Source organism: Bufo gargarizans, chromosome 3, assembly GCF_014858855.1.
Source record: "Bufo gargarizans isolate SCDJY-AF-19 chromosome 3, ASM1485885v1, whole genome shotgun sequence".
Taxonomy (NCBI): domain Eukaryota; kingdom Metazoa; phylum Chordata; class Amphibia; order Anura; family Bufonidae; genus Bufo; species Bufo gargarizans.
In genome coordinates, this window is record NC_058082.1 from 214910196 (window position 1) to 214936660 (window position 26465).

General features: G+C 41.0%; 1 protein-coding gene across 1 annotated transcript in view; it reads left to right on the top strand.

Annotated features, from left to right (window-relative positions):
* Positions 1-3586: 3586 nt before the first annotated feature.
* The window catches only part of IL18R1 (interleukin 18 receptor 1), a 40015-nt gene continuing 17136 nt past the window's right edge, over positions 3587-26465 (top strand). Inside the window, exons 1-7 of the mRNA XM_044286761.1 lie at positions 3587-3843; positions 4186-4362; positions 17151-17331; positions 20192-20360; positions 21302-21449; positions 22155-22223; positions 24091-24159. Coding sequence (XP_044142696.1) covers positions 4305-4362; positions 17151-17331; positions 20192-20360; positions 21302-21449; positions 22155-22223; positions 24091-24159 — 694 coding nt within the window. The 5' untranslated portion in view covers positions 3587-3843; positions 4186-4304. The remainder of the gene's footprint in view (positions 3844-4185; positions 4363-17150; positions 17332-20191; positions 20361-21301; positions 21450-22154; positions 22224-24090; positions 24160-26465) is intronic.

The window sequence follows — 26465 nt, forward strand, 5'->3', positions numbered from 1 at the left end:
CTTTCAGGGAAGACCCTGCATTTTTCAACAAGATAATGCCAGATCACATTCTGCATCAATCACAACATCATGGCTGCGTAGGAGAAGGATCCGGGTACTGAAATGGCCAGTCTACAGTCCAGATCTTTCACCTATAGAGAATATTTGGCGCATCATAAAGAGGAAGGTGCAACAAAGAAGGCCCAAGACGATTGAACAGTTAGAGGCCTGTATTAGACAAGAATGGGAGAGCATTCCTATTTCTAAACTTGAGAAACTGGTCTCCTCGGTCCCCAGACGTCTGTTGAGTGTTGTAAGAAGAAGGGGAGATGCCACACAGTGGTGAAAATGGCCTTGTCCCAACTTTTTGGGGATTTGTTGACACCATGAAATTCTGATTCAACATATTTTTCCCTTAAAATGGTACATTTTCTCAGTTTAAACTTTTGTTCCGTGATTTATGTTCTATTCTGAATAAAATATTAGAAGTTGGCACCTCCACATCATTGCATTTAGTTTATATTCACGATTTGTATAGTGTCCCAACTTTTTTGGAATCCGGTTTGTATGTATGTATTGCTGCTGCAGCGATGACATGCCATACACCTGATGTGATTGTTGCAGCCATTGACATCTGTGGTATATAGCACAAGGCTCCTGAATCCAGTGATTGACTGCTGTGGTCACATAGAGCATATATGTTTTGCAGAGTAGGATTGCTGGGTGCAGCTGAGTCAATTCAGGTCAAACGTTGTGGAGTAACAGGAACTGGCTTTATTGGAACATGTGTGCAATAACAGAAGGTCACCTTACATGTTGAATGGCACAGACAGGAAAAAAAAAATCTGTGATTCACCTCAATGTACAGGAAATACAACACATCATAGAAATGCCTAGAGAGACTACAAGTGAGCGTTAGTAAAAACGACATCTAGTATTATAACTATGAACTTTGGTCAATCCAGCAAAAGTCACTCCAGCAATAGACTAAGCTGTAAGTTGTTGTATCTCTAACAATATGGAACATCATCACGGTATTTCATTCAACTTCTTCCCACTACCGGTCATGTCAAATATATGGGTAAATTGGGTATGCACATAGTTAGAGATTACACACCATTTAGATATGAAAATATCACCCCTCTTCTAGTGTTATTAAAAGCCAAATTTAAATTTAGGACAAAAAGACCACTCTCAGTAACTATTTATGTAAACTTTGTTAAAATGGGGATTTACAACATATGCCAGCCAAAGGCCCTACCAATCAGTGGCTGCTGTGGAGACCAGATCCCCCTTGCATCATGTGACCTTAAGGAGTGGGGAGCCAGCACCAGCAGGCAGGTGCCTAATCTTCCCTTTACAGGTCTAGTCAAGTGGGGGGTTGCCAAAAAAACAACACAAAACGTTCTTGCAACAACCCCTTTGACGAAGACCCATTTTTCAAATCTGACATGTAACTATGTGTGGCAATAATGTGGGAATGCTTTTACTTCTGAGACTGCTTTCTTGTGACGCATTGTAGTGTTATATATAATGTTTTTTTATTTTTATTTTTATTTAAAGTAGAAGAAATCCCAAATGTAATGAAATTTTAACAAAATTAGCAATTTTCCAAATCTGTACTTTTTTATTATTTGGAGATGTTTAAAAGGCTTATAAATTAAGCAGTAGTTTTAAACATTTTCAAGAAAATCCTATTTTTTAGGGACCGGTTCAGTTCTGAAGTGAAGCTTTGAGATGCCCCTGTGGTGTTTTACAGAACTTATTGGAATTGGGGCATGACTATCAAAAATTACATTAAGTAGTTTTAGCTTGACATTTTTCATTTATACAATGGTTAAAAGGAGAAAAAGCACCCCAAAAATTGTTAAACCATTTCTTCCTAGTATGGCAATACCCCATATGTGGGGTAGGAAAGGAAGTGCATTTGTCTTTTTGAACCCAGATTTTACTGGAATGGGCTCGGACTCCATGTCAAACTTTCAACATGCCTTAGGTACTAGTAGGGCAGAGACCCAACAAATAAAGCAGTTTTATTTTTTTTCAATTATACCCCCCACATTTTTCATTTTTGCAAGGTTTGAAAGATGAAAAAGCACACCAGCGCTAAGAAGGGAAGGAGCAGAATCTAGTTTTCCTAACATGGAATCTGCTGAAATGGCCATTTTTTTTATTTTTTTATATTGAGCTGTGTGAGGACTCATTTTTTGCAGGATGGGTTGTAGTTTGTAATGGTACCACATGCGGTATCAGGCAATCAGATTAACTCCCTGGATTAACAACCCACCTGTAATATTACTACACTCCAGAAATGCATCTAGACTCTCATCACAGTCCTGGGTATAAATAGATTCTGGGAGAGATCTCTGTACAGACACCTGATATATTTATACATAGTTATTAGATCTCCCTTCAGTCGTCTTTTCTCAAAACTGAATAACCCTAATTTTGATAATCTTTCAGGGTACTGTAGTTGCCCCATTCCAGTTATTACTTTAGTTGCCCTCCTCTGGACCCTCTCCAGCTCTGCTATATCTGCCTTGTTCACAGGAGCCCAGAACTGTACACAGTACTCCATGTGTGGTCTGGCTAGTGATTTGTAAAGTGGCAGGACTATGTTCTCATCATGGGCATCTATGCCCCTTTTGATGCAACCCATTATCTAATTGGCCTTGGCAGCAGCTGCCTGACACTGGTTTCTACAGCTTAGTTTGCTAGGTCCTTTTCCATGTCAGTGTTACCCAGTGTTTTACCATTTTGTATGTACTGGTGATTTGCATTATTCCTTCCTTACATTTGTCAGTGTTAAACCTCCTCTGCCCAAGCCCCCAATCTATCCAGATCCCTCTGTAGCAGTATACTGTCCTCTTCAGTGTTAGTTACTTTACACAGTTTAATGTTATCTGCAAAAATTTATACTTTACTAGTGCAAGCTTTCTACAAGATCATTAATAAATATATTGAAGATAATAGGGCCCAATACTGACCCCTGAGGTACTCCACTAGTGACAGTGAACCAATCTGAGTGTGTACCGTTAATAACCACCCTCTGTTTTCTATCCCTCAGCCAGTTACTTACCCACATACAGATGTTTTCTCCCAGTCCGAGCATTCTCATCTTATATACTAACCTTTTATGTGGCACAGTGTCAAATACTTTCGAGATATAAGACATCCTTTGATTCATCAATTCTAGAACTTACCTCCTCATAGGAACTGATTAAATAAGTTTGACATGACCTCATGAAGCCATGCTGATATGGCGTTATTTGCTTATTTTTATTTTTTGTTTAAGAGTAAACAAAATACCTTGCAAAAGTAGTAAAACTTAAAAAAAAACTTTATATAGTATCACTGTAATTATACTGACAAATGAATGCTGCAAAATTTATAATGTAAAAACTTATTGGCAGTATTGCTTTACTTTTTCAAAAAAAATGGACTTGAAAGGGTTACATTTATTGCAATGCACTAAACTGTTTAGCCTGTAGATGTCATTGTTGTATACTTGGAATGTTGTGTATAAATTAGCTCATGTCAGACAAACGAAAAGGAGGAGCAACACAGAAAGTAAAATGTGAAATCTTTTCTACATATATAAGCTTCAGTTCACTGACAGGGTGCCTTTCCCCTAATAAAATAAGGACAATGCAGATTAAAGAGGTTTTTCAACTTCAGGGGCCTATTGGGCAGATCCCGACATGTCGCCAGACCTGGGGAGGTGAACATACTTACCTGCTCCCTACTACTGGGTTCTGACTTCTTCTCTCCCCCACCGTCAGACTCTGGTCCCCATGTGTCAACATCCAATTTGATGGTGAGGGACTATGGACTTCAGCACCGAAGTGGTGGAAGATTTAAAAGGTGAGTAGGTATTTATTTGATACTTTGTTATCTAAAGCTAGAAAACCCTTAAAAAACTGCCTAATGGAAACTAGACGGGAAATTGTAAAATGGATTTCTTCCTATGGTTTAAGAGCAGATGTGTACCTTTAAAACCACATTAGACAATCTCTTGGTATAGCTGTATTAGTAGTAACCCTTGGGAAATTACAGATGAATCACAGCATAGAATATACTGTATATAAACTGCTTAGTTTCATCCTGCTTAACAGAAAAATCCCCACCGTAAAAAAAAATGGTGTTGTTCCACATTACAAGTGTCAGCAGCAGTGGTTACGTAAGTGCTTCCTTATGTATGTGCAGAATCTATACCTTGAGATTGAACCGGAAACCATTACAACACCAGAGAATACTGAATACCACAGTAATCTGCTTGAAGGAGAGATCACCGTCAAAATCACTGACTCTGTTCGCATAATATAATGTATGAAGCAGGAGTAGGAAGCTTCTTTTTTGCTCTTGCGTGTTTGCTGAAATTAGGTAAGTCGTGTTTATCTTTCTTTTTTCATATGGGTTGCCAAGAAGTATGGATAATTGAATGTCTGATATAGAGCAACATTACAGTGACGTTTTTTTAAATGTCACCGGGATTTTGTGTATAGAGCTGAGGACATGGGTTCCTACATGGCCGCTAGCACATCCACAATACCCAGTCCCCATAGCTCTGTGTGCTTTTATTGTGTCGAAAAAACGATTTGATAAATATGCAAATTAACCTGAGATGAGTCCTGTCCCTGACTCATCTCATGTACAGGACTCATCTCAGGTTAATTTGCATATGTATCAAATAATTTTTTTTACACAATAAAAGCACACAGAGCTACGGGGACTGGGTATTGTGGATGTGCTAGCGGCCATCTAGCAACCCATGTCCTCAGCTCTATACACAAAATCCTGGTGACAGGTTCCCTTTAACATCATATTAACAGAGATGCAATTAATATGGGATCTGTTAGATCAGGGTTGCTCAACCTGCGGCCCTCCAGCTGTTGCAAAACGACAACTCCCAGCATGCTCTAATAGTTGTAGGCTGTGCAGGCATGCTGGGAATTGTAGTCTTGCAACAGCTGCAGGGCTGCAAGTTGGGCATCCCTGTGTTAGATAATTCTGTAGTGCAGATTATTTCATTCCCCAATTCCCCCTCCTCACATTTTAAACCCTGATTGACTTAACTCATTTTAGCCTTAAAGGGGTTGTGCAGCCTGTTTATATTTATAATTTATGTATTAATATTTGATCGGCGGATGTCCGACACCCGGAAACCCCTCGCCAATAAGCTGTTTGAAGATGAGGCGGTGCTCCATGCGAGGGCTACTCCCTCTTCATTACACTACCCGTCGTCTCGGAAGTGCAGTGTAATGACGAGCACTCACTCCATTTACTTAAATGCAGCGAATACTTGTAATTACACTATGCCACCGCTCCAGAGGAGATGACGCGTAGTGTAATGAAGCGGAAACGGTGCTCACATGGAGCGCCACCTCCTCTTCAAACAGCTGATTGGCTCTGGTATCAGACACCCGCCAATCAGATATTGATTACCTATCCTGGAAAAAAAATGGAAAAAAAATAAGACTGCGTCCGTGACAATCTGCTCTATATAAAAAATATCACATGATCCACCCCGTCTGGCCAACGATGTAAAAAAAAAAAAAAAACTCTGCCAAAAAAAGCCATTTTTTGTCACCTTACATCACAAAAAGTGTAATACCAAGCAATCAAAAAGTCATATGTACCCCAAAATAATACCAATCAAACCGTCATCTCATCCTGCAAAAAAATGAGACCCCAAAAAATAAAAAGATATCTTTCAGAAAATGGAAACAATTAAAACATATTTTTTATTTAAAAAAAATGCTTTTATTGTGTAAAACCAAAATATAAAAGAAAAAAACAACAACACATACATATTAGGTATCACTGCATCCATAACAACCTGCTCTATAAAAATATCACATAATCTAACCCGTCTGGTTAATTTAGATTTTTTTTTTAAATAAAAACCGTGCTAAAAAATCCATATTTTTTGTCACCTTGCATCACAAAAAGTGTAATACCAAGCAATAAAAAAGTCATATGTGCCCCAAAATGGTTCCAATCAAACCGTCATCTAATCCCGCAAATCACATGATTTACTCTGTAAAAAAATAAAATAAAATTTAAATGCCCAAAAAAATCTATTTTTTGTCACCTTACATCACAAAAAGTGTAATACCAAACTATCAAAAAGTTGTATGTACCCGAAAATAGTACTAATCAAACCATCACCTCATGCCGCAAAAACTAAGCTACATAAGATCGCTAGAAAAATAAAAAAAATATGGCTTTCAGAAAAAGGAGACAAAAAACATGATTCTTTTTTTTCAAAAATGCTTTATTATGTAAAACTGAATGAAAAATAAAAGTAGACATGTTTTGATATCGTTACTAGAGATGAGCGAATTTCATAATTTGAAATTCGTTCACACTTCGTTTGTTAGTTAAAGGTGAATTGCGTAATAGATTCCGTTACCACGGACCATATTGCAATACTATAACGGAATGCCTTCAGAGGCATTCGGTTATACATTCCGTCATAATAGAATTCTATGGGCTGCAAAACGGATCCGTCCCGCTTCCATTCCATTATGACGGAATGAATAACGGAATGCCTCTAAAGGCATTCCATTATCCATTCCATCATAGAATTGCGTTATGGTCCGTGGTAATGGAATACATAACGCTATTCACCTTTAACCAACAAACGAAGTGTGAATGAATTTCATAAGTGGAAATTCGCTCATCTCTAATCGACACGTCCAAAACAACCTGCTATAAATAGCACATGATCTAACCTGTCAGGTGAACACTGTAAAAAAAAATTTAAACTGTGCCAAAACAGCACATTTTTTTTGCAATCTTGCCTCACAAAAAGCTTAATATACAGCAATCAAAAATCATATGTACCCCAAAATAGTACCAATTGTCACATTATCCTATAATTTCCAAAATGGGGTCACTTTTTTTCAACTCTTGGGGTGCATCAGGGGGTCTTTAAATGTCATATGGCAACTTACACTTATCCAAGTGAAATCTGCCCTCCAAAATCCATATGCCGCTCCTTTTCTTCTGCGCCCTGCCGTGTGCCCATACAGCAGTTTACGACCACACGTGGGGTGTTTCTGTAAACTGCAGAATCGGGGTAATAAATATTGAGTTTTTTTTTTTACCCTTGGTGTTACAGGAAAATTTAATTAAAATGGCAAATCTGCCCAAAAGTTAAATTTAAAAATGTAATCTCCTTTTCTCTTTAATTCTTGTGGAACAACTAAAGGCCCCTTTCACACAAGCGAGTTTTCCACGCGGGCGCAATGCGTGACGTGGACGCATAGCACCCGCACTGAATCCTGACCCATTCATTTCTATGGGTCTGTGTACATGAGCGTTTTCACGCATCAGTTATGCGTTGCGGGAAAAACGCAGCATGTTCTATATTCTGCGTTTTTCACGCAGCCCTGGCCCTATGGAAGAGAATGGGGCTTCAGTGAAAAACACATTGTATCCGCAAGCAAGTGCATATACAATGCGTTTTTCACTGATGGTTGCTAAGAGATGTTGTTTGTAAACCTTCACTTTTTATTACGCGTGTGAAAATCGCATGAAAACTGAACGCCATCGCAGACAAAACTGACTGAACTTGCTTGCAAAATGGTGCGAGTTTCACTGAACACTTATGGACCTAATCCATGATGCTCGAGTGAAAGAAGCCAAAGGGTTAACAAACTTTGTAAAATCAGTTTTGAATAACTTTAGGGGTTTAGTTTCTACAATGGGGTAATTTACGGGTGGTTTACACTATGTAAGCCCCGCAAAGTGACTTTGTAACTGAAATAAATGATCCTTAACCACTTGGCGCCACGCTAACGCCGAAAGGCGTCATCTCCGCGGCGCTCCCAGGCTACGCTAACGCCGATTGGCGTCATCTCGCGTGAGCCGAGATTTCCTGTGAACGCGCGCACACAGGAGCGCGCGCTCACAGGAACGGAAGGTAAGCGAGTGGATCTCCAGCCTGCCAGCGGCGATCGCTCGCTGGCAGGCTGGAGATCCGAATTTTTTAACCCCTAACAGGTATATTAGACGCTGTTTTCATAACAGCGTCTAATATACCTCCTACCTGGTCCTCTGGTGGTCCCTTTTGTTAGGATCGACCACCAGAGGACTCAGGTAGCTCAGTACAGTCGCACCAAACACCACACTACACCCCCCCCCCCGTCACTTATTAACCCCTTATAAACCCCTGATCACCCATGATCACCCCATATAAACTCCCTGATCACCCCCCTGTCATTGATCACCCCCCTGTCAGGCTCCGTTCAGACGTCCGTATGATTTTTATGGATCCACGGATACATGGATCGGATCCGCAAAAAGCATACGGACGTCTGAATGGAGCCTTACAGGGGGGTGATCAATGACAGGCGGGTGATCACCCATATACACTCCCTGATCACCCCCCTGTCATTGATAACCCCCCTGTAAGGCTCCATTCAGACGTCAGCATGCGTTTTGTGGATCCGATCCATGTATCCATGGATCCGTAAAAAATCATGCGGATGTCTGAATGGAGCCTTACAGGGGGGGTGATCAGTGACAGGGGGGTGATCACCCTGATTACCCTGATCACCCCCTGTCATTGATAACCCCCCTGTAAGGCTCCATTCAGACGTCCGCATGCGTTTTGTGGATCCGATCCATGTATCCATGGATCCGTAAAAAATCATACGGACGTCTGAATGGAGCCTTACAGGGGGGTGATCAATGACAGGCGGGTGATCACCCATATACACTCCCTGATCACCCCCTGTCATTGATCACCCCCCTGTCATTGATCACTCCCCTGTAAGGCTCCATTCAGACGTCCGCATGATTTTTACGGATCCATGGATACATGGATCGGATCCGCAAAACACATGCGGACATCTGAATGGAGCCTTACAGGGGGTGATCAATGACAGGCGGGTGATCACCCATATACACTCCCTGATCACCCCCCTGTCATTGATAACCCCCCTGTAAGGCTCCATTCAGACGTCAGCATGCGTTTTGTGGATCCGATCCATGTATCCATGGATCCGTAAAAAATCATGCGGATGTCTGAATGGAGCCTTACAGGGGGGGTGATCAGTGACAGGGGGGTGATTACCCTGATCACCCCCTGTCATTGATAACCCCCCTGTAAGGCTCCATTCAGACGTCCGCATGCGTTTTGTGGATCCGATCCATGTATCCATGGATCCGTAAAAAATCATGCGGATGTCTGAATGGAGCCTTACAGGGGGGGTGATCAGTGACAGGGGGGTGATCACCCTGATTACCCTGATCACCCCTGTCATTGATAACCCCCCTGTAAGGCTCCATTCAGACGTCCGCATGCGTTTTGTGGATCCGATCCATGTATCCATCGATCCGTAAAAAATCATGCGGATGTCTGAATGGAGCCTTACAGGGGGGGTGATCAGTGACAGGGGGGTGATCACCCTGATTACCCTGATCACCCCCTGTCATTGATAACCCCCCTGTAAGGCTCCATTCAGACGTCCGCATGCGTTCTGTGGATCCGATCCATGGATCCGTAAAAAATCATGCGGATGTCTGAATGGAGCCTTACAGGGGGGGTGATCAATGACAGGGGGGTGATCAGGGAGTCTATATGGGTGATCACCCCCCTGTCATTGATCACCCCCCTGTCATTGATCACCCCCCCCCCCCCCCCCTGGTAAGGCTCCATTCAGACATTTTTTTTGGCACAAGTTAGCGGAAATTTTTTGTTTGTTTTTGTTTTTGTTTTTTCTTACTAAGTCTCATATTCCACTAACTTGTGTCAAAAAATAAAATCTCACATGGACGCACCATACCCCTCACGGAATCCAAATGCGTAAACATTTTTAGACATTTATATTCCAGACTTCTTCTCACGCTTTAGGGCCCCTAAAAAGCCAGGGCAGTATAAATACCCCACATGTGACCCCATTTCGGAAAGAAGACACCCCAAAGTATTCCGTGAGGGGCGTATTGAGTCCATGAAAGATTGAAATTTTTGTCCTAAGTTAGTGGAAAGTGAGACTTTGTGAGAAAAAAACAAAAAAAAATCAATATCCGCTAACTTATGCAAAAAAAAAAAAAATTCTAGGAACTTGCCAGGCCCCTCATTGAATACCTTGGGGTGTCTTCTTTCCAAAGTGGGGTCACATGTGGGGTATTTATACTGCCCTGGCTTTTTAGGGGCCCGAAAGTGTGAGAAGAAGTCTGGGATCCAAATGTCTAAAAATGCCCTCCTAAAAGGAATTTGGGCCCCTTTGCGCATCTAGGCTGCAAAAAAGTGGTCACACATCTGGTATCGCCGTACTCAGGAGAAGTTGGGGAATGTGTTTTGGGGTGTCATTTTACATATACCCATGCTGGGTGAGAGAAATATCTTGGTCAAATGCCAACTTTGTTTAAAAAAATGGGAAAAGTTGTCTTTTGCCAAGATATTTCTCTCACCCAGCATGGGTATATGTAAAATGACACCCCAAAACACATTCCCCAACTTCTCCTGAGTACGGCGATACCAGATGTGTGACACTTTTTTGCAGCGAAGGTGGGCAAAGGGGCACATATTCCAAAGTGCACCTTTCGGATTTCCCCGGCCATTTTTTACACATTTTGATTGCAAGGTACTTCTTACACATTTGGGCCCCTAAATTGCCAGGGCAGTATAACTACGCCACAAGTGACCCCATTTTGGAAAGAAGACACCCCAAGGTATTCCGTGAGGGGCACGGCGAGTTCCTAGAATGTTTTATTTTTTGTCACAAGTTAGCGGAAAATGATGATTTTTCTTTTTTTTTCTTTTTTCCTTACAAAGTCTCATATTCCACTAACTTGCGATAAAAAATAAAAAATTCTAGGAACTCGCCATGCCCCTCACGGAATATCTTGGGGTGTCTTCTTTCCAAAATGGGGTCACTTGTGGCGTAGTTATACTGCCCTGGCAATTTAGGGGCCCAAATGTGTGAGAAGTACTTTGCAATCAAAATCTGTAAAAAATGCCCTGCAAAATCCGAAAGGTGCACTTTGGAATATGTGCCCCTTTGCCCACCTTGGCAGCAAAAAAGTGTGACACATCTGGTATCGCCGTACTCAGGAGAAGTTGGGGAATGTGTTTTGGGGTGTCATTTTACATATACCCATGCTGGGTGAGAAAAATATCTTGGTCAAATGCCAACTTTGTATAAAAAAATGGGAAAAGTTGTCTTTTGCCAAGATATTTCTCTCACCCAGCATGGGTATATGTAAAATGACACCCCAAAACACATTCCCCAACTTCTCCTGAGTACGGCGATACCAGATGTGTGACACTTTTTTGATGCCAAGGTGGGCAAAGGGGCACATATTCCAAAGTGCACCTTTCGGATTTCACCGGTCATTTTTTTACAGATTTTGATTGCAAAGTACTTCTCACACATTTGGGCCCCTAAATTGCCAGGGCAGTATAACTACGCCACAAGTGACCCCATTTTGGAAAGAAGACACCCCAAGGTATTCCGTGAGGGGCATGGCGAGTTCCTAGAATTTTTTATTTTTTGTCGCAAGTTAGTGGAATATGAGACTTTGTAAGGAAAAAAGAGAAAAAAAAAAAATCATCATTTTCCGCTAACTTGTGACAAAAAATAAAAAATTCTAGGAACTCGCCATGCCCCTCACGGAATACCTTGGGGTGTCTTCTTTCCAAAATGGGGTCACTTGTGGCGTAGTTATACTGCCCTGGCAATTTAGGGGCCCAAATGTGTGAGAAGTACCTTGCAATCAAAATGTGTAAAAAATGGCCTGCAAAATCTGAAAGGTGCACTTTGGAATATGTGCCCCTTTGCCCACCTTGGCAGCAAAAAAGTGTGACACATCTGGTATCGCCGTACTCAGGAGAAGTTGGGGAATGTGTTTTGGGGTGTCATTTTACATATACCCATGCTGGGTGAGAGAAATATCTTGGCAAAAGACAACTTTTCCCATTTTTTTATACAGAGTTGGCATTTGACCAAGATATTTTTCTCACCCAGCATGGGTATATGTAAAATGACACCCCAAAACACATTCCCCAACTTCTCCTGAGTACGGCGATACCAGATGTGTCACACTTTTTTGCTGCCAAGGTGGGCAAAGGGGCACATATTCCAAAGTGCACCTTTCGGATTTCACCGGTCATTTTTTACACATTTTGATTGCAAAGTTCTTCTCACACATTTGGGCCCCTAAATTGCCAGGGCAGTATAACTACCCCACAAGTGACCCCATTTTGGAAAGAAGACACCCCAAGGTATTCCGTGAGGGGCATGGCAAGTTTTTAGAATTTTTTATTTTTTGTCGCAAGTTAGTGGAATATGAGACTTTGTAAGAAAAAATAAAATCATCATCATTTTCCGCTAACTTGTGACAAAAAATAAAAAGTTCTATGAACTCACTATGCCCATCAGCGAATACCTTAGGGTGTCTACTTTCCGAAATGGGGTCATTTGTGGGGGTTTTCTACTGTTTGGGCATTGTAGAACCTCAGGAATCATGACAGGTGCTCAGAAAGTCAGAGCTGTTTCAAAAAGCGGAAATTCACATTTTCGTACCATAGTTTGTAAATGCTATAACTTTTACCCAAACCATTTTTTTTTGCCCAAACTTTTTTTTTTTATCAAAGACATGTAGAACAATAAATTTGGCGAAAAATGTATATATGGATGTCGTTTTTTTTTGCAAAATTTTACAGCTGAAAGTGAAAAATGTCATTTTTTTGCAAAAAAATCGTTAAATTTCGATTAATAACAAAAAAAGTAAAAATGTCAGCAGCAATAAAATACCACCAAATGAAAGCTCTATTAGTGAGAAGAAAAGGAGGTAAAATTCATTTGGGTGGTAAGTTGCATGACCGAGCAATAAACCGCTAAAGTTGTGGAGTGCCGATTTGTAAAAAAGGGCCTGGTCACTAGGGGGGTATAAACCTGTGGTCCTTAAGTGGTTAAAAAAGTGGGTTTCGGAAATTTTCTTAAAAATGTAAAAATTTGCTTATAAGAGCCTAAAAGATAAAATTACATTTACAAAACGATGAAAACATAAAGTAGACATATGGGAAATGTAAAGTAATAACTCTTTGATGATGTATCACTATCTGCTTTAGGCTTCTTGCACACGACCGTATGCCCTCCGAGATATACGGTCTGTGAGCGGGCCATATGTCCCGGAGCGGCATTGATCATGCACACTGTAGCACACGGCATCATAGGTTACAAAGATGCTGTGGACGTCGGGCTGCCCGGGGGGCTATTGTCTCGCACTCATATGATCATATGAGTGCAGGACAATAGTTCCGCGGACGGCCCGACGTGCACAGCATCATTGTAATCTATGATGCTGTGTGCTCCCATGTGCACAATCAATGCCCCTCCGGGACATATGGCCCGCTCACAGACCGTATATCTTGGAGGGCATACGGTCGTGTGCAAGAGGGTTTAAAATCAGAGTAAGGCCTCATTCACACGACCGTATGGCTTTTTCAGTATTTTGCGGTTCGCAAAAAACGGATCCGCAAAAAATACAGATGACATTCATGTGCATTCAGTTTCTTGCGGAACAAAACATTTGCGGATCCGCAATACACCTGGCCGTGGCCCCATAGAAATGCCTATTCTTGTCCGCAATCGTGGACAAGAATAGGACATGTTTCAGGAGCTACAGACCGTAAGATCGGGGGCGCGTTCCGGAAATGCGGATGCGGAGAGAACATAGTATGCTCTTCACATCCATTCCATCTCCATAGAGAATGGGAAACGGATGCGGACCCATTTGCGGATGTGTGAATGGAGCCTAATAGTACAGTCCTATGTATGAACAGAAATACGGAAACGGAAGGCATACGGAGTACCTTCCTTCTTTTTGAGGATCCATTGAAATGAATGGTTCCATATACGGAACGCAAAAAACAGAACGTATACGAGGGGAAAAAAATGAATGTGCAGGAAGCCGAATTCTAATTTTGAACTGAAAAATGTGAAATTTTCTGTAATTTGGGGATTTTTTTTATCAATAAATGTGAATTTATAGACCTGTGGGAGATTAGTAGTTTTTACTGGGGGTTCATATAAAATTCTGATTGCATTTTATTTAATTTTTCTTTGGAAGTGAGGTTGCAAAAAAAAAAAAATAGCTATTCTGACACTGTGAGGGATGCATTCAATTTAAAGTACAGATTCTTATTTCCACCTTGAATACCGGATATAACCTGGCAGCAATTATGAAGCATTGTAGATTTTCAAAACCAATTTGCATGGTAAATTTATAAAAAGTATCTGTATATTATGTGCAGACACTATTAACTACATAGTCCAACAGTCCCTTTTAAAGTTTATAGACTATGTACACTTTCAGGTACATATTTTTATTATTATTATTACTTTTCACCTATTATGAGCTCACTGCAGTCTGGTCTATCCCCTATTCAGAGAAATCTGTAAGAGAAATTGAAAGCTCATTCATAGCCTTCTGTCCTCCTGTTTTGTTATAAACGCTCCCTGAAAGACAACCTGTCACCGATGCAGTATAATCTGCCGGCAGCATGTTATAGAGCAGATAAATGAAACTTGTTTTTTATACATTCAAATTTTTGCTCTTTCTGAGCCAAAGATGGCAGCATGAGGAGGCAGGCATGTATGCTTCCCTTCGCAAGTCTGCTCAGGTAGGGAGGGGAGTTTGCCTAAATCCTCCAAATGTGCACAACCTTTAACTGTATAAGGCCCCTTGCAGACGAGTGTGTGTCACACTGCGAGTCCGAAGCGCAAGCGCATCATTATATTGATTTATGATGCTATGTAACCCTTATAGTTCTGGAATGTATTGGTTAACACTGGCAACATTATGTCAGTGTCCTCTAATACATTCCAGAACTGTAAGGGTTACACAGCATCATAAATCAATATAAAGCTATGTGACCCCGTCACTGCTGGGAGGTCAGGCCGGGAGCTGCGCTGCGGACTCGCAGCGTGACACACGCTCGTCTGCAAGGGGCCTAACACCTACACAACCACCCATAATCCTTGCTCATCCTCATATCTTCAGGATAGGGTCACACATAGTTTTTTGGAGGAGGCTTTGAGACACATTTTCCTAAAAAAAAATGGTGTAAAAGCCAGATATGGATCCAGCAGGAAGGCGAAGTCCTGTATTTATATTACCGATTGCTTTCAAATTCACTTCTGGCTTTGGCTGAAAATCCTGCTAGGAAATCTGCCTTAAAATCTCCTTTAAAAAACTGTGTAAATCTGCCCTTAATTGTACTTATCCTTAGGCCTCATTCACACAACTCTACAAATAAAAAAAAAACAATCAGCAAACCGTGTCCAGTCCACATCTGTATGTACAGGTCCTTCTAAAAAAATTAGCATATTGTGATAAAGTTCATTATTTTCTGAAATGTACTCATAAACATTAGACTTTCATATATTTTAGATTTTTTACACACCAACTGAAGTAGTTCAAGCCTTTTATTGTTTTAATATTGATGATTTTGGCATACAGTTCATGAAAACCCAAATTTCCTATCTCAAAAAATTAGCATATCATGAAAAGGTTCTCTAAACGAGCTATTAACCTAATCATCTGAATCAACTAATTAACTCTAAACACTTGCAAAAGATTCCTGAGGCTTTTAAAAACTCCCAGCCTGGTTCATTACTCCAAACCGCAATCATGGGTAAGACTGCCGACCTGACTGCTGTCCAGAAGGCCATCATTGACACCCTCGAACAAGAGGGTAAGACACAGAAAGACATTTCTGAACGAATAGGCTGTTCCCAGAGTGCTGTATCAAGGCACCTCAGTGGGAAGTCTGTGGGAAAGAAAAAGTGTGGCAGAAAACGCTGCACAACGAGAAGAGGTGACCGGACCCTGAGGAAGATTGTGGAGAAGGACCGATTCCAGACCTTCGGGGACCTGCGGAAGCAGTGGACTGAGTCTGGAGTAGAAACATCCAGAGCCACCGTGTACAGGCGTGTGCAGGAAATGGGCTACAGGTGCTGCATTCCCCAGGTCAAGCCACTTTTGAACCAGAAACAGCAGCAGAAGCGCCTGACCTGGGCTACAGAGAAGCAGCACTGGACTGTTGCATGTCATTCGGAAATCAAGGTGCTATAGTCTGGAGGAAGACTGAGGAGAGGGAAATGCCAAAATGCCTGAAGTCCAGTGTCAAGTCCCCACAGTCAGTGATGGTCTGGGGTGCCATGTCAGCTGCTGGTGTTGGTCCACTGTGTTTTATCAAGGTCAGGGTCAATGCAGCCGCTATCAGGAGATTTTGGAGCACTTAATGCTTCCATCTGCTGAAAAGCTTTATGGAGATGAAGATTATATTTTTCAGCACGACCTGGCACCTGCTCACAGTGCCAAAACCACTGGTAAATGGTTTACTGACCATGGTATTACTGTGCTCTATTGGCCTGCCAACTCTCCTGACCTGAACCCCATAGAGAATCTGTGGGATATTGGGAAGAGAAAGTTGAGAGACGCAAGACCCAACACTCTGGATGAGCTTAAGGCCGCTATCGAAGCATCCTGGGCCTCCATAACACCTCAGCAGTGCCACAGGCTGATTGCCTCCATGCCACGCCGCATTGAAGCAGTCATTTCTGCAAAAGGATTCCCGACCAAGTATTGAGTGCATAACTGAACATAATTATTTGAAGGTTGACTTTTTTTTGTATTAAAAATACTTTTATTTTATTGGTCGGATGAAATATGCTAATTTTTTGAGATAGGAAATTTGGGTTTTCATGAGCTGTATGCCAAAATCATCAATATTAAAACAATAAAAGGCTTGAACTACTTCAGTTGGTGTGTAATGAATCTAAAATATATGAAAGTCTAATGTTTATCAGTACATTACAGAAAATAATGAACTTTATCACAATATGCTAATTTTTTGAAAAGGACCTGTATGTTCTGCAGCCCCACAAAACAGAACGTGTCTTATTCTTATCCATTTTGCAGACAAGAATAGGCATGGTTAGAATAAGTCCGCAAAAAAAATGGATGCAATACGGACTTCATCCATATTTTTTGCGGACTACAAAAAAAATCATATGGTTCTGTGAATGCTACCTTACATTTTACTTGAGATGAGATCTGCAAAGTGGTTGAATCCTGTTGGCCATATCCAATATTATTATTTTTTATGGATTTGATGTCTCTCCTTCATTTTTTTTTTTTTTTCCTAGCTGTTCTGCAGTATGTTGGGGATGATGAGTGCCTTGGTCATTGTCCTAGGGACAACTACACAAATATGAACTCATCATTACAAAAAGAGGAAGTAAATATTTCTGATGACATAAGACAAAGACACCTACCTGAACTGTTTCCGTTATCAAATCAATCTGTGCAATATTTCTGTGCAGTGCAGTAAGTAAACCATTTGCTATGTTAATAGACTAAAGCTTGGACGCACACCTCAATAGCCGACAGCCATTCTTCCCAACTTCTACATTCATTTGCATGCTTGGCTGAGCATGTATGTGTTCTCAAATGGAGTAGGGGAGTAAACCTCTTCTACACACCTCTGACGGTGCTAAATTGGTTTACATTTCTAAGGGTGCAGATTTTTACAAAGTAGTGTATTTGTTGGTATGAATTATGGTGCGGATTTTGTTGCAGTATTCCTGTATGAAAATCTTACCATTAGTTATTCTGCAGTGGAAAATGCTGTGAAAAAATCTGCAGCGAAATCGGTGCTGATTTTGTTGCAGATTTTTCCGCACCGTTTTCCACTGCAGAAACAATTTCACATTGAATTGATTGGAGAGATGCTCGTACAGGAAAAATCATAACACAACATTATTTACACTGCGGAATGTAAATTTCACAGCACAACGCAAGGATAGACAATTTTCATGCCTACAGGATAACATGGGGGAAGTCTTGATGTTATAGATTTTCTGGCAGAATTTTCCACCACATGTGAGGGCAGCCTAAAAGATTATTTTCATTCCACAAATCAGTGGTCATTAAAGGGGTTCTCTAGGAATAAAAAAAATATGAAAATACTTAAAAATTATTTTATTTACAAATACCTTTCATTACTTAGAATGGCTTGTTTTGTCTAGGGAGCGATCATTAGGAGAAATAAAACCTGTCCTAGTCACACAGCAGGACAAGTTACAGTACTTCACCACAATGAGCCATAAGTGCTGCCTCATCCTCCTCTCTGCTCTGCTTGTCAGGAATCATGATCCTGAATACAGGTGAATCTCTGGGAATGGAGATGATGAGGAAACATGAGGAGAGTGAGGTGTGGCTAATGAGCAGCAGCACTTATATGCAGTCTCCATTACCACAGTCTGTCCTGTCCGTCCTCTCTGTACTTGTTTCCTCATTAACTAAATTCCCCAGAGATTCAGCTAAAGTTCTTATCTGTATTCAGGATCATAATTCCTGACAAGTAGAGAGAAGGATGAGGCAGCTCTTTATCTAAGTGTTGTAAAGTAACTTGTCCTCATGTGTGATCAGTAGTGATGGCCGAACATCGGCCCTGGAGAGTTTGCAAATGCGTGTCCGCGATCAAATGTTTATGAACCACTAGTTCGCGGTGGACCCCATTGACTTTATTGGCAGTCGAACCTGAAAAACCTTCAGGTCATATTTGCAGCCACCACATACTTATTAGAAGTGCACAAATAGTCCCACAACATAGATAGTGACATACCAAAGGAGGGGTCATTGGCAAAAATTCCCACAATTTTTTTTACTGTAGGCCACTGGAGTACAGGCCCCAAAAAATAGGCATTCACCTGACAGAAAAGGCCTTTTATGCAGCTGTATATACATAAGACAAGGACCATTCTTGGTTCTGGGTGGTGCGGATATGTGTGGGCTGACAGGAAATTCAATTACATGTGGTCGTCACAGGTGTTGAATTCCTCCGAGATCCATGCCTCATTCATTTTTAGAAATGTGAGGTAGTCCTCACTGTCGTGAGCTAGGCGAGTGCGCTTATCGGTCACTATCCCCCCTGCTGCGCTGAACTTCCTTTTGGACAGGACACTCGACGAGGGGCAAGCTAAGAGTTCCATGGAAAATTGTGCCAGCTCTGACCACAGGTCAAGCCTGCATGCCCAGTAGTCCAGGGGTTCCTCAGAAAGTCCACATCAGCCGTTAACTTGATGTAGTCGGACACCTGTTGGTCTAGGCGTTCCCTGAGGCTGGATCCAGAGGGCGGCTGTCGATGGGTTGGCTGTAAGAATGATCTCATATCTGAAGTGACCAACACATCTTCAAACCGCCCTCTTCTTGCAGGCACGGTAGGATTGGTACCCACACCTGTTTCGCTGTGGGTGGAAATTCCTCTGCCAGTGCCTGAACAGCAGAATGCAGCATCTCTCGCAGCAAGGCCTGGAAATGCTGAATTCTGCCAGCCCTCTGTAATGCTGGTAACATGTCTGCCATTTTGTGTTTGTACCGGGGGTCTAAGTACGTTGCAACCCAGTACTGGTCCTTGCCCTTTATGCTTTTTATACAGGGGTCCCTTTTCAAACACTGGAGCATGAAGGCCCTCATTTGCACTAAATTGGAAGAGGTGGAGCGCCCTGGCTCCTGCTCATCGCCCAGGAGAATGTCGTCCTCGGTCTCCTCCCCCCAGCCACGGACAAAACTATTGATCCATGAAAAGTCCCCCTCAAACCCTGCCCTTCTTGCTCCTCCTCCCCCCAGAACACCACTGATCAGCAGTTTTCAGCTGCCGTCCGCATTAGAAACAAAAGAAGGCTCTCTTCCTTCACTGTGTAGTGGCGTGCCGTGTACTGCTTCTCAGCATTCATTCAAGTGAATGGGAGCTGAGCAATAGTATGTCTGCACAACCACTACAAAGTGGGCAGTGCTTTTTGTTCCTGGTACCGTCCACTGTGCTGTTTTTGGCATTGGCTGCTGGTTTGTGTCAGACACCCACAATCTGATATTGATTACCTATCCTGAAGATACATGTAAAACTATATTAGGGTTCTTGGCACTATAGCAATGTCATCCATTAACCAATGTACACCATATTAGACATTGCTATGCATGGGGAAAATAGAGAATATTATTGATTGAACAAACTACCAAACAATAGAACATAAAATAAATGTCCCCCCTTTCTGGCAATTTTCCCTAACTAAAACAAAGTTAATTGATATTTGCTCCAGAAATATTATCCAAAAGATTAGAAGCAAAAGCCTAGTACAATGTGCAGAGACTGATACCTCAACTAAACAGCCTCCTGTTTTGTTAGGCAGAACAGAACATACGAAGTAAAGAACTTCCCGCTGAAAGAGAAGAGTGGTCCATACTGTAATGTTTCCTCTTCAGCAGAATCATTAAGAAAAACTTTGGGAGACCCTGTAATAATAACTATTCCTGATTTGTATAACACCTCCAATTACTTTACAAGTTGGTATAAGGTATCTAAACTATTTTTGTGGCATACTGTAATAAAGAATATGTGTAATATATAGTTCTAAAGCATTTACAAGCAGAGCAAAGAGGGTTAGCTTTTCTACTAGGCTGTGCCTCTAACCCCTCGCCATCTCTCTCCATAAATGGTCAGTCCCGCTTAAGCTACTTTCATGGATCAGCAAGAACGCTTTCGTTCTGATAATACAACCGCCTGCATCCATTATGAATAGATCCGGGTGTATTATTTTTAACATAGCCAAGACAGATCAGTAATTAACTCCACTGAAAGTCAATGGGGGACGGATCCATTCCATGGACTTACATTGTGTGTCAGGACGGATCTGTTTTGCTCCGCATCACATTGCGGAGAGAAAAATGCAGCTTGCAGCTTTATTCTGTCCGCGATGGGGACGCAACCAAATTGAACGGAGTGCATTCCGTTTTGTTTAGTTCAGTTTCGTTTCCATTGACAATGAATGGGGACAAAATGGAAGAGTTTTCCCCTCTGTTGAGATCCTATGACAGATCTCAATAGCGAAAAGGGAAAGCTCAAGTGTGAAAGTAGCCTTAGTCTCCTTTGCGTCCCCAATGTGCAATAGTGTCCTAAGAGACTGTCATTATTCACATCATTCCATGTCCCCAAGTGGGCTCAGAATCTACATAACCTATCTGAAACATATTTCCCCCGCATGAGCCAAAATTAATGGCTTTTGGAAAGTGTAGCTCCCATTCTGTATTTACATGGTTATTTTACAAGTAAATAAACATCATGTAATACAATCTTTCCAACATTGCTGTTGAGTAATTTAGCAAACAACTAGCAGCATTTGATAAATTTGGCACAAACTACACCAATGCCAACTCAAGCAAAACTGACTTAAAATATTAAATTTATGTTAAATTCACCCATATTGTGTTAACAGATATTCTGTTTTTTTTTTTTTAGGACTGTAAAGAGTATGTGAAGAATACAAGTGAAGTATCATTTACATCTGTACAGCAGTCAGACTCCGCTGTATACACATACATTATTACCCATATGTACAATGGGGAACACTACAGTGTTTGTGGGAAGATATGGCTTATAGTTACAGGTAATACAACCATACAATGATGATGTAATGTTTTTATTATGTATGCAGACATGTGGAGATGATGCACTTAGGCTAGTTTTAAGCAATATTTTTTGTCTGGCCAAATCCTGGCATATTTTCCGGGTAGTGGCCAGATTTCCGCCACATAGGGCATTACGGAAACATGCTGGCAGGCTGTTGTTTGCCGGAACACAGATGAGAAAGAAGCCTTAGCAAACCAAGCATCAATGCTGTAATTGTACCTATGTTAGAGATACAAAAGTTGGTATCTGATTGCTGCTTATGGACAACACCTCTAATTTTGACTACAGCATTATACATCATTTAGGGTGAATCCACATGTCCCAGAATTGTTCAGAAGTTTCTGTGACTGTCCCATGCAATTGAATGGATCTTGGAGAAATCCATGTGTTTGCTGCCAAAACAACCCCATTAAGTTGTACACATTTTCAACAAATCTGCAAATTATGAATATACCTGTATACATCAGCTCCACTGCTCTATAATCATTTCAACTGTGTATGATTCAGTATAATTTATACTGTTACTAAAATTATATTACTAACAATATGGAGCGAATGATAATAAGAATAACAGGACGCTTATCTGAATGGGCATCTTAGAATCTGTAAAATGATCACTGACTATCTAGTCCCTACTATTGCTGATATTTATATTATTTCTCTAATTTTGTCATATTTAAAGCACAGAAAAAGGAGAAACTGATGAACAACCGAATTGCTAGGCTAAAAAGACAAAGCCGAAGTTCAAAAGGTAAAAGTCCTAAGAGTATGGATGTAGCAGGGTTAACACTCAAACTATTAACTCAAATTTCTTTGTGATATCCCGAAACAAAAGCCATTGAAAAGCAATTGAAGATGTCGGCCTCACACAACTAGTTTAGTTAACACATCTATTTAAGCATGCGTGTTAACTCTACTACATCTGTATGTTCCCATTACATTTCATCACTGCATTTGGCATATACACCATATCCATGGTCCTCACTTTCCTTTTGACACATACCGAGCTGGTAATGTGTCACTTTATGGAATAACATAGTATCTGACTGGGTTTCTTCTATGGGGTCCTATGAGCAATGTACTGTATATACATATGTATATGTCAGAGTCTTCCATCAAAACTCCCAAACTATACATCTGACAGAAGGCAATAGCCTTTTAGTCAAACCAAACTTCATTCCTTGATCAAACAATTGTATTTCACATTTTAAAATGTCCCTAGCCATAGTAGGCTAGATATTAGAACATGATTTGGTGTAAAAAATCCCACCTCACAACCACATTTTTAAAGGTGGGCTGACACAGCAATCAACTATTGGGAATGAACCATTCATTACCTTTACATTTAATGCAGCTATCCCTCCGCTGTATGGAGATGAGCCATTGCTGGAGTGTTTGTGAGTCCTATATAATGGTAGCAAGTATTAGTTCAGTGACATAGAATTTCTGTCCCCTAAGAGTATAACTGTGTGATGCAGCTTCAGCCTGTTTCTCCTGCCTCCTGCTTGTGATATGATCCTCCCAGCTCTTACAAGCAGGTGGCAGACTGCATCTCATTGGGATTCACTGGAGATTCTTCATAAAGCACTCACAAATAGTGTAGAGAGGCAGTGTGCATCATGTCAATTATATCACTTTGCAGCTAATCATTATATAAACTCACCTACTATATCACTGAACCTCCTGGTCTCTTATGGCTTCAGCAGAACTCCATGTATGGAGGGCATACAGAGGAACAAGAAAGGCAGAATACAGTTGGGAGGAGAGGTGCCTGAGACCTGACAGGAGGGATTTGATAGGCGAGATGTAATCGTGTAGTTCCCAGAAAGTCAGTCACACAGGAGAGACTGACCGCCTGCCTATACAGGAGAGCATGCTCTGGTCTGGTTGTCAGACTGGGACTGCATGACACAGCTGCATACAAAGGTAGGGTTCAAAATGTATTGATGTAACTGAGCTAAGATAAAACAAATTACACTGCTAGAATATTGCTGGCGAGTTAGGATAGTTTCACATATGTGGCTGCCTTCTCCAGCAGGCTGTTCGGGCAGAGAACAGCCTGCCAGAGTTCTCCGGATCTGGCATTGCCAGATACTGCTGCCTGTGCACCTCCAACCTTACCATAAACTCTCCTTTTTCTATAATAATGTGTTTTTTTACACATTATTATAGAAAAAGGAGAGTTCATGGTAAGGTTGGAGCTGCACAGTGCTCTTGACTGTGACACCTATCGCACGACCAAAGATCACACTTTCACTATGCTACATCCAAGTCAAAGTGAATAGAGTTGCATTGCGACTTGTGGGTTGCTGCAATTGTGACAATACAGTTGAACTTGCACCGTAGACAAAATAAGTGAATGTTTATTAATAATATCTTTTTTAGTGTTTTTTTTTTGCATCAATCAAAATGTGTTTTTTTTTTGCATTAAACAAAAAACATTCATTATTAGCACTTTAGTGACAGTTCTGTTAACTTACAATACGAATTGTAGTGATGGAAATCTGTATCAGAATGTAAAATGTATAGTTGTTTATTGCAATTTGGCTAGTGTTTGTGTATTAGTAATATTATCACAATTATTACAACTAACAGTATTCAGTTTTTATTTATTATAGGCCATAGAGAAAATATAATGCCAAGAATCTTAGGTATTGGGAATAAAACAATAGTAGAAGTAGAAATTGGTAAGTTGTGAAAATGAAATATGAATGTACAGTAATGATCCTAGGAGAAGAAAAAAAGTTTGCATTTAAATAGACTGTCAATCTTCAGATAACCTAAATATATTTCTTCGGGAATGGCACTGTAATTGTGACTAAATGCACTAATTATAAAAGAAAGAAATGAACCAAACAGGAAATTTCTTATACTGTCTGTCTATCTATCCAACGTCCACCAGGTCTATGAACAGGTTGCATGTTTGGTTGATGAATCTGTCATAGGCTTAAAACAACGCTAAGTTGGAAACATCTGAGGCCCCACTCACATTCATGTGTTTGAAAAAATGGTCTTGTATATGGTTTCAAGCTTCACGTATGTACAGTGCCTTGAAAAAGTATTCATACCCATTGAACTTTTCCATATTTTTTTCACCCACAAACATATGCGTAATTTATTGGGATTTTATGTGATATACTAACACAAAGTAGCAAGTATGTGTGAAGTGAAAATAAAATGATATATGGTTTCAAAAAAAATGTATAAATAAAATTGTGGAAAGTGTGGTGTGCATTTGTAATCAGTTCCCTGTACCCTGATAGCCCTAAACAAAAATCAAGTGTGACCAATTGCCTTCAGAGTCTATTCTCAGTATAACTACAGCTGTTCTGTGAAGGCCTCAGAGGTTTGCTAGAGAACATCAGTGCTCAAGCAGCATCATGAAAACCAAGGAACACACAAGACAGTCTAAAAATAAAGTTGTGGAGAAGTGTAAAACAGGGTTAGGTTATAAAAAAAAAAAGTATCCCAAACTCTGAACATCTCACAGAGCACTGTTCAATCCATCATCCAGAAATTTAAGAAGTATGGCACAACTGCAAACCTACCAAGACATGGCCATCCATCTAAACCAGTGATGGTGAACCTATGGCACGGGTGCCAGAGGCGGCACTCAGAGCCCTCTCTGTGGGCACTCGCACTCTGGAAAAAGTCTATGGTCTACCAATATGCCTTAGACTTTTCCTGCCATTCATCAGCGCAGGCGCACTATAAACAGCACAGGCAGTGCACTGAATGTAGGCAGGCTATTATAGCTAAATGATAAAGTACATAGAGGATATACTATATTGGCCTGTAGTATTCAGGGTAAATTGCCGTGCTGGCACTTTGCTATAAATAAGTGGGTTTTGGGTTGCAGTTTGGGCACTCTGCCTCTAAAAGGTTCGCCATCACTGAACGGACAGCCCATACAAGAAGAGCACTAGAGGCCCTTGGTCACTCTGGAGGAGCTGCAGAGATCCACACCTCAGGTGGTAGAATCTGTCCCCAGGACAACTATTAGTCGTGTACTCCACAAATCTGGTCTTTATCGAAAAGTGGCAAGAAGAAAGCCATTTTTGAAATCAAGCCATAAGAAATCCTGATTGCAGTTTGCCACAAGTCATGTAGAAGACACAGCAAACATGTGGAAGAAGATGCTTAGGTCAGATAAGACCAAAGTTGAACTTTTTGGCCTAAATGCAAAATGCTATATGTGGAAGAAAAATAACACTGCATCACCCTGAACACACCATTCCCAACGTGAAACATTGTGGTGGCAGCATGCTTTTCTTCAGCAGGTACAGGGAAGCTGGTCAAAGTTGATGGGAAGATGGATGGAGCTAAATACAGGGCAATCCTGGAAGAAAACCTGGTAAATGCTGCAATTGACTTGAGACTTGGGGGAGATTTACCTTCCAGCAGGACCCTAAACATACAGCTAGAGCTACAATGGAATGGTTTAGATCAGGGATGCTCAACCTGCGGCCCTCCAGCTGTTGTAAAACTACAACTCCCATCATGCCCTTCTTTAGGCTGATAACTGTAGGCTGTCTGGGCATGCTGGGAGTTGTAGTTTTGCAACAGCTGGAGGGGCCACAGGTTGGGTATCCTTGGTTTAGATCAATGCATATGTGTTAGAATGGCCCAGTCCAGGTTCAGACCTAAATGCCATTGAGAAAATGTGGCAAGACTTGCAAATTGCTGTTCACAGACGCTCTCCATCCAATCTGACTGAGCTTTAGCTATTTTGCAAAGAAGAATGCGCAAAAATTCAAGGCTCTAGATGTGCAAAGCTGGTAGAGACATACCCCAAAAGGTTTTCAGCTGTAATTGCAGCAAAAGGTGGTCCTACAAAATACTGAGGGCGGAATACAAATGCAAGCCACACTTTTATTATTTTTATTTATAACAAATGTTGAAAACCATGTCTCATTTTCTTTTCACTTCACACATACTTGCTTCTTTATGTTGGTCTATCACATAAAATCCCAATAGAATACATTTACGTTTG